At 37.8% G+C, this 9,471-nt stretch overlaps 1 protein-coding gene and 1 pseudogene across 1 annotated transcript; one reads left to right on the top strand and one right to left on the bottom strand.

Moving 5' to 3' along the window:
* Positions 1–261: 261 nt before the first annotated feature.
* LOC133336710 (max-like protein X) lies at positions 262–1,323 on the bottom strand. The gene is made up of 4 exons (XM_061544991.1): positions 1,292–1,323; positions 1,071–1,220; positions 556–965; positions 262–489 (listed from the first exon to the last, which is right to left on the bottom strand). Exons 1-4 carry the CDS (start codon positions 1,296–1,298, stop codon positions 265–267), a joined length of 792 nt encoding a protein of 263 aa, XP_061400975.1. The 5' UTR covers positions 1,299–1,323; the 3' UTR covers positions 262–264.
* A 3,862-nt stretch (positions 1,324–5,185) lies between these two features.
* On the top strand, positions 5,186–9,467 carry LOC133336714 (adipocyte plasma membrane-associated protein Hemomucin-like; annotated as a pseudogene).
* The last annotated feature ends 4 nt before the right edge of the window (positions 9,468–9,471 follow it).

Genomic DNA, 9,471 nt, shown 5'->3' on the forward strand with positions numbered 1-9,471 from the left:
TTTTATCACAAATTTCTTTATGTTTTTCCTTCATTATTTTTTCTCAGTGTTATTGTTGTAAAATACATACATACATGCTTATACTATTAAAGACAAAAATAAAAAATTTAACTAAATAAAACAATAGTATGTTTTCCTCTTAAACCCTATGAAAATTATTTGAAGATGTCGTCGTCGACAATTTACGACTATGTAGATAAATGTAAAAAACGAAGAAGAAGATCCCAACAAAAATGTGTAATAATTGCAATTACGTAATAGCTATCAACTGAAACCATCATTGTCTTGTTGATCGACACTCATACGCTGTTGCTGCTGTTGTTGTTGTTGCATCGACAATTCCTGTAACGTTCTACTTAATATATTACGTAGTATATGGGGTTTACAGTGCTCTTCGAGCCATGGAATAACACCCGTTGTTAATTGTTTGAAATTATCCATTGGTATGTGTTGGAACGTTTCGAACATTTCATCCATTACAGCTTGAAACTAAAGGGGTAAAAGAACACATTAGGTTAAATATTTCAAATATGAAACGACTGAGATTTTACTTACCACCTGAAATTTAGCCTCATCTGTGAGACGTGCTTCCTCTGGCCCGGGATTCGCCTGTTGATGTTGTAACATGTGCTCATAACTATTTTGTATAATTCTCAGTGCTGTCACTTCTTTTTGCAGGGCAGCACTATCTTCTTCTTGTTTCTTTTTTTGCTGATTCAAATAGCCGATATAGTCGATGGATTTTTGCAAAATCAACGCTTTACTCAGTTTGTAACCCGACGCGGAATCATGCTGCTGACAGGTGGGTACTAGCTCTTGCAAACTATCATAACCCTTCTTGATGGCATCGCGACGCTTTTGTTCAGCTTGTGTGTGTGCCTCCCGTCGTCGCTCTTTGTAACTCAAGGCGGAGGCATTTGAACCACCACGACCACTGCAGTTATCGCCACTGTCGTCGTCATCATCTAACAAAACAAACAAATAAAATGAAACAATTATGGTGAGTGATGATTAGCTTGAAGATAAACACTCAACTGTAGAGCAAACAAATGGCAGATTCCTCCACCTACCTGTATTGTGGGGCGATGAATTCGGGGTATGTATACTTCCAGCACTGCTGCAACGTGAGTAGTGTTTCTGTCCCTCGCCACGGTTGTCAACACTACTCGGGTCTTGATCCATCATTGTGGATCCGCTGTATTCTTCGTTACACGGTACTCCTAATTTTGGTTAAATGTTATAATTTCAATACATTTATGGCCTCCACTCCGTGCCATGTCCATCCTCTTACCTAACATCTCTGCAGAATGTTGCTGCTCAGCCATTTTGAAAATTAAAATACAAATATAATAAAAAAAAGTATATGCTACTACAAAACGAACGATGTAATTCTTTTCTTTTGAGTTCAATTCGACGACGATGTTTACTTTTACACAGCCACAGTCAATCCATATTCCGTATCAGCAGTTGAGTGGTTTAGTTCGAGAACGGACTAGTTCAATTGAACGATTTACTAGAGGGAGCAAATGAACTAGGTTAGTTGAATTGACAGAATTGTAAAGATCAGAAGCAGAGTTGCCTACATATTTTCAGGTGAAAAGCTAGAATTTGACACAGTTTTCGAAATCGATATAAAATACATTGCAGACATTCGTTTACTTTAAAGGGCTAAGCAGAATGTTCGCGTTGAGCCATCCGTTGCGTTATGTGTTATCGAAAATACAACAACCACAAGGAAACGATAACACAAACGCTCGAAGTTGATGTGCGATGCGCTTCGGAGTTAAATATATTTTAACTTTTTGCGTGCGTTAACGCGATAACAAAAAACGCCCAACGCGAACATTCTGTTTAGCCCTTAACTGCTACTTCGTATGAAATCCGACCCAGGCGAGAAAGTTAATTTAGAAATACAAGCTGCTGATTGAAACCTGAGTCGAAAGGGAGAACAAGATCCTTATGTCCTTATCCTTATGCATCTGAAATCAAGCGATAGTGATCCAACTACTCTAGGTGTGTCTTGGCACCTGCACCTGCTACAAGCTCATCTTGGTAAAATTCAAATGGAAAATGAGCTAGTCAAGACTGACAATAAGCAGTGTACGACTGTCAGGACTACAGTTCTGGGAGGTGGCGACCTACATAGGACCCTTATTGCTATACACGAAAGTGTAGAGGAACCGAGTAGGGAACTCTTCGACCAACTGGACAGACTTGTACCGGAAGTGCAAAGTGGGGATACATTTCAGGAGGAACTGCCACAAAATCTAACTCTGACTGATGATGAACTGGTCGCCACGATGATTCCGGCTAAGTCTACACAGAATGATTACTGTGGTTAGTTACAACGAAGGAACTCTTCGACCAACTGGACAGGCTTGTACCGGAAGAGCAAAGTGGGGATACATTTCAGGAGGAACTGCTACAAAATCTAACTCTGACAGATGATGAACTGGTCGCCACGAAGATTCCGGCTAAGTCTACACAGGATAATTACTGTGGTTAGTTACAACAAAGGAAGTTTAGGCTCTGTTTACCAAGCGAATGCAAGTATGATTCCCACTGATCTTGTGTCGAAACATGCCGACAATAAGCTCCAAAAGCAGATCGCGACCGAATCGATGTCCGTCGATGGGGAATCTATCGAGACCTTAACAACGGTCAACGATTCAAAGGTAGGAACTGCCCGAGAAGTATACGATGCGAAGCTCTATAAACGTGCCGTATCGTATCTCCGCAAATTCGTAGGGCGAGATTCATCTCATATAGGACAAAATGAAATTCGTAAGGAATTTCGAAAGAACCTATCCGCATGCATTTCATCGTGAGCTCCAGATGGAAAGGATCTTCCTCCCGAAACAAACAGGTACTCGAACAAAAACCTATAAGGAGAAGCCCACTGTATCTGGCAACGGTGTGGAGCTGACTTCTGATCCGAAGTATAACCCGGGTCAAAGGGCAAAAGGAAAAGGCTCTTAAGTACACCACTAAAAAACTGACATCCATACGGGTGATCGACGTGTGCAGGACTCTGAGTATAGACTCATGTTTTCACATAGGTTAGGTTAGGTTAGGTTTGGGGATGTGCAGTCACATGTGTGACTACAACACTCTGAGACCGGTTAGGTCCGTTGTGATCATCCACAAGAAGAGATACAGCGAAGTGAAGAGACCAAAGACAGATCTGTAGGGGAGAGAAAATTAGTAAATTAAAGGAGTGAAGAATGAATGAAGGTCGATGGCCCTATGAGTCAGACAGAATAAGCGTTACGTGACAAGTTTGTATGCTCCTAACCACTTTATGTTTCTAATTATGCTGTAGATTAGAGCAGGTTCGGCTGTTGAGAAGAAGCTGAGATTCGGTACAAAATGAGAACCCATTAGTCTGTGTCGCTTGTAAGCCAGGGCTGGGCAATGACACAGGAGATGCTCAATTGTCTCCGTCTCCTCCTCGTCAACACAGAGTCTACAGTAATCAGTTGCATCAAGATCCCATTTACTAGTAAAAGCCCTGATGTTGAAGTGACCAGTGATGATTCCCGTCATCACTCTAATTTCAGCTTTGCTTAGGTTCAATAGAGAGTGCGTTCTTTTGGTAGATAGAGTCGGCCAAATTGATCTTGACACGTTGCACCTAGGTTCGTTGTGCCAAAGTTCGCAGGCTGTTTCGTCAAAGAATGCCTCAAAGTTGCTATAGAAAAGACATATGGGTGGTTTGATTGAGTCATCAGTTTCTAGATCGGTGGATTGAGATCCTCGTCTAGCTAGTTCCTCCGCTCTTTCATTACCCAAGATGTCACAATGTCCTGGTACCCAACACAACCGATAGTTTGTTTTCACCGATGTTTTCACCTAACCCCTGTAGAAAAGTGCCGTACCATTTTCACTATTATTAAGTTTTTTCACATCGAAGTGTCTATAATTTGGCATATCGGATTGATGATATATAAAAACCTTCGTTCCAGAAATTATACAATAAATGTTTTAAAATGTTTTTATTTTTCTAGTTTTCCAACGTGGGTATCTTTAATTTTGAACCGCTTAATATTACCGCTTCATGCCGTGTACATACGGGCGGTGTTCGCTCTCGACCCTAAATTTTTCAAACAAATTATGATATTGAACAATATAGTAAAAATTAGTAGATTCTGGCAGTACGGGAATGGACCGATTGTTCAACTCGAATCACACTTGGTCTGTTCCCGTACTGCAAGAATCTACTAATTTTTCCTATTTTTATGATGATGATAATATACACTCATCATGGCATAAAAAGCTGTTCGTTTTTCTGAATGTAAACATACGTGGTCTATTCCCGTACTACAAGAATCTACTATTTGGTCTGTTCCCGTACTGCAAGAATCTACTATTTTTTACTACGATAACGAATTTTCCTTTATGTTATCGATGAAAATATTAAAATCTAATAAATTGTTGCAGTACAGGAACAGACCAATTTTTTACTACGATAACACTTTTTTCCTTTGTGATATCGAAGATAATAGTAAAATCAAGATCTATTAATTGGTCTGTTCCCGTACTGCAAGAATCTACTAGATTTTAATATTTTCTTCGATAACATAAAGGAAAATTTGTTATCGTAGTAAAAAGTAGTAGATTCTTGCAGTACGGAAACAGACCAAATAAGGTCACCAAGATAGCAATCGAAATCGGAAAACAGCTGTTTTTTCTCAAGTCTAATGTCAAAAATTTCGACTTTGTTTACGTTTTCATAATGGAAGTCAATTCACATTAATGCATTTTGACTGCAAACTTGAGAGGTATCGATTATCAGCTGGTCTCCCTGGGTGACCTTATTTATAGGCCATGAGTAAAATCTAGTAGATTCTTGCAGTACAGGAACAGACCAACGGTATCACTGACAAACACATTCCTCTATGTCACCCTGTTATATCGATAAACGGCATGTTTCGAAACTAACAACTGAGCTAATAATTAACAAATAAAAATTTTCCGGTTTTATCTCTTTGATTTATTCTATCGTCATCAACGCCCTAGGTTCGATCGGTAAGTTTGTTAAACGCTAGCTTTTAACTTTCTTTTTAACGGCAACGAGATGACTTTCTAGTTAAAAACAACATCATCTCTCTTTTTATTTCTTTTATTTTTAGAACTCTGTTGTTTTCTGTTAATATAGGGGGTAATAATAATTAAGCAATCATCATCATGGGTCGTTTACTATACGGTCTAGGTTTAAGAATCATGAATTTCATGGTTGTTTTCTTAATTGTTATTCTTTTGCCCGGCTTGCCGCCACGTACCACATTTCCATTCAAAGAATTTTCGTAAGTCTGAAAAGCAGTAGTAGTTGTTGTTGTAGGAAAATTTTACTATTATTAAATTACATTTTGTAGAGTGGCACCGCCTAGACCTTTGACCGGTGCCCTAGAGCCCAACTATCATTTGGAGGGAGCCGAGCGCCTACTGGAAGGACGTGTCTATGGCCCTGAATGTTTGATTGCCAAGAATCGTGATATTTATATGGGCATACATGGCGGTGAGGTGATCAAAATAAATGCCGGTCATGTTACACATGTAACTAAATTGGGACAACCTTGCGGTAAGTTTGTGGAATTTTATGTTTCCACATAGTACTAATAATTAAATTTTTCCCTCCTCCTCCCTCAACAGAAGATATTACCGAGGAGTCACGTTGTGGCCGTCCCTTGGGTTTGGCCTTTGATACTCAAGGCAATAATTTGTTGGTGGCCGATGCCTACTATGGCATTTGGCAAGTTGATCTGGATTCACACAAAAAGAAACTCTTGGTTTCACCACAACAAGTTTTGCCCGGCAAAGGTGTTGATCGTCCAGCCAAGCTGTTCAATGATGTCGCTGTCGACAAGCAGGGAAACATTTATTGGTCAGATTCTTCATCGGATTATCTGTTGCAAGATTTGGTTTACACCTCTTTGGTTAATCCCTCTGGACGGTGAGTAATTTGTATATTTCATATTGTCTTTCTCTTAATGTTCGGTTTACTCTCCTAAACCTACCTCTGCCTCTCACTCTCTGTATTGGTTGGAAAAAGTGCTTTGTAATCTTTTGTTTGAACCTTTTTTTATTTTATATTTAATTTACCATTGTTTGTTGTGTTGATACGCTGGCAGGTTAGCGCTGCCAGCAGTTTCTGCTGCATACCATACTTTGTTGCCATTTCTTTTTTAAACAATCTTCGTAGATTCTTTGTTTAAATTCATAATGCGTTAGAAAGTTTTGAGGGGAGATGAAGAATTAAAATTAAAAAAAAAATTACTGATCAAATGCCGGTATTTGAACTTTTGTTGTTCTCGTTGTTGGTGTTGTTATTGTGATAAGATAACGTATTTAGCAAATGTTTTAAGAAAATTTAAATTAACTGCTTTCTATGTTTTTATTATATGCCAGAAAAGCTTCAGTGAGGGCTAGCTGCAGCTGCACTCCATAGCCATAACTGTTACTTTATCTATAAATAGCTACAACAACAAAAGACTTGAAAGTTTCATTTTTTTGCAATAGTTAACATTTTTTAATTTTTGCAAAATTGACATCATATTTATGTTAATGACTTTTGACACACTTTAGAATGGAAAAACATTTTTACACTTTAACCGGTTTTTCAAAATGGGCAAGGGGAATAGTTTAGTTGTAGATGAATATATAAATTTTGTACGCTTTCTTCTTAATTTTGTTTTAAGATATTCAAAACTCTTTAAAATTTTTTGGTTTTTGTTAGTCTCCATCGTTTTGCAACTGTAATTTAATTCAGTTGATAGAACATAGGTTAAGCCGGTTTATATGAGTACCTTTACGGTATAATTTGATTCGTAAGGGGGATATGGTGAATATGACATGAAAATGAAAAATGTCTTATTTGATATTTTAAACATTTTTCGTTGTGGAGGTAAAGCCTCATTGTATACGTAATGTTTAAGTTTTTTATATTAACAATTAAACGGTACTATGTGTGTAGACCCAAAATAACAAATTAACCTACATGCACCAAAGGTTAATGCATTACGTACGATGTATGACAATTTTAATGTCGGTGTTAATAGCTGCTGTAGAAATATAATAAACAAGTCAGGTGCTACTTTTTGTTGTTGAGCTTAAGGAAAAAAACATTTTACCCGTGGTTGAGTTTTTGATTCTGATTATAATGAAATGAATTGTTTTGAGGAAATTAACTTTTATGCGAATTTGTCATTATTAGGTATTATGTATATTTGTAGCTAGTTCGTTGTGATAATATGTTCGTTAAAAGCGTACTCGGCTGTATATCATCCACATCCAGCGATTTAGAGGCAATTATTTTCAAAGCTAAACCTTTCAAAGCTATAGATTCAGACGGAATTTCTATGTTCATGTTAAAGAAGAAGGCAAGGTTTTAGAATCTCTATTTTCTTCCGTGCCCCACTTTAAAGTGTCGAATCTACCCCGAAGGTACTTTCTATAGTTTTTTTTTCATTATACCCTTCAACACACTGTGGTACAGGGTATTATGTCTTTGTGCATTTGTTTGTAACAGGCAAAAGGAATCGAGATAGATCCATGGTTCCTTTTGAGAACTTTCTGAGTCCATTTATGCATGTCTGTCCGTCTGTTGATTTTAAACTAATCCGATTTGGATGAAATTTGGCACAATTCACTTATTTGGCCAAGGACGAACCCTATTGAAATTGGAGAAAATCGGTTCAGATTTAGATATAGCTCCCATATATATTTTCGTCCGAGTTTAGGTAAATTGTGTACCAAAGTCCCTGATTAAGTCGAGAATGACGTGTGCTAAGTTTCGTGAAAATCGGTTCAGATTTAGATATAGCTTCCATCAGGGACGTACGCAGAGATATAGATAAAGATTAAATATTTAAGTTCGTTCAATGACAATGTTCTTTCGAAAAGGCCACGTCTTTTAGGATACATATGTAGAATATACCCAAAGTGGTGAAGGGTATCATATAGCCGGCCCAGTCCGACATTCCTTACTGGTTTTTTTCTTCTATCAATCTTCTAAAAACATTATGTTCTGTATTTTTTTTTTGTATTTTGCATGCATGTGCATTCAATAAGTTTATTAGCTAGAGATTTCAAACTTTGCGACAGTTATTTATTACGATATTAGATACCTATGTATAAGAAGCTAGCGATGTGCAACGAAGGCTTCATGTCGAAAACGCCAGAAAATTGCCGGTTCGAGCAACTTTTTCCATTTCAATTCTCTCCTACAAACAAAGAGTTGCTGCCAGTGAACTTGTCTAATCTACATTGGGATAAAGCAATGTCTATTGCAAGTTTTACTAAATTTGTGTTTAATTTCTTACAAGTTCGTTGTAATATCATTTACTAGAACATATCTTCCGCAAGGTTTCTGTGTGAATGACAAATTTAACAAATACTTGCAAAAGTTCATTCATAAGTGTCTTTAGTTTGGACAATCGGCTTTAGATCTTTCCAAGACGTTTAATAGTCAAGCATGCCGTGCTAATATCCGACAATCTCACCCTTCGGAATGTCGTGAAGTCTTGGGCAGCCAATTACCCTAATGTTAAATTCGCAATATTAAAATGAAAATTCCACAAAGCGCTGTTCTCCCTCTCAGTATTTTAAAGACTTAAGCTGCATTTTCCAACCGATGAGGCTGATATTTATTTTAAAAAGATTTTGAGAGGCCGTCTTATATACACATTTGTGCTGTGTATATAGGTCCATCTAAAAGTTTCGCTTCCTTTTCGGTATTAATAAATTTTAAACCTAATTTTCATAGACCCGTTGGAAAACTTCCAATTAGAGTATCTGGAGGAGGCCCGGACGATCTTAAAGTTTTTACTTGTTTTTTTTTTCATCTATAAGTATTGAAATAAAATTAATTCTTTTCTCTCTCTTCTTTTCAGTATCTTCAAATATGATCGCGTTAAGAACGAAAGCACTGTCTTAGCCGATGAACTCTTCTTTGCCAATGGTGTTGCTTTGAGTCCCAGGAAGACTTTTTGGTTGTTGCCGAAACGAAGGTTTACCCGGTATGCCTGATAATTTGACACCCAACACCAAGAAGGCTTGTCGGCTGCATTTTGGTTATGGCTAGCGACAGCGGAGCATCCTCAGGCTTCAATATTTTCTGTAATTTCCCCAGTATTCGTTTGTTCTTGGCACGTATGTTGACACTGTTTGATTTGCCTCAAACTAATTCAACAATGCCTACCCGAATAAGATTGCTCAACGCTTCATCCATTTCATTGGTCATGGTGGAGTTCTATTGTTGTTGGCACCCAAACGTGCCACCATTGTACATGTTGATTCGAATGGTCATATTGTTGGTTCATTGCATGGTTTCGATAAAGTATGCAGGTTGCTGCTCATGTCTTGGAATTTGATGATCATTTGTTGTTGGGATCGCCATTCAATCGTTTCTTGGGACGTGTTGCAAATCCTAAGCCGCGCAGAAGGGACCTAATGTAAAGATTAATAATGTGC

This window comes from Musca vetustissima, unplaced genomic scaffold (genome assembly GCF_032173495.1).
Source record: "Musca vetustissima isolate MV318-11 ecotype Yass unplaced genomic scaffold, APGP_CSIRO_Mvet_v1 utg37201, whole genome shotgun sequence".
NCBI classification, from domain to species: Eukaryota; Metazoa; Arthropoda; class Insecta; order Diptera; family Muscidae; genus Musca; species Musca vetustissima.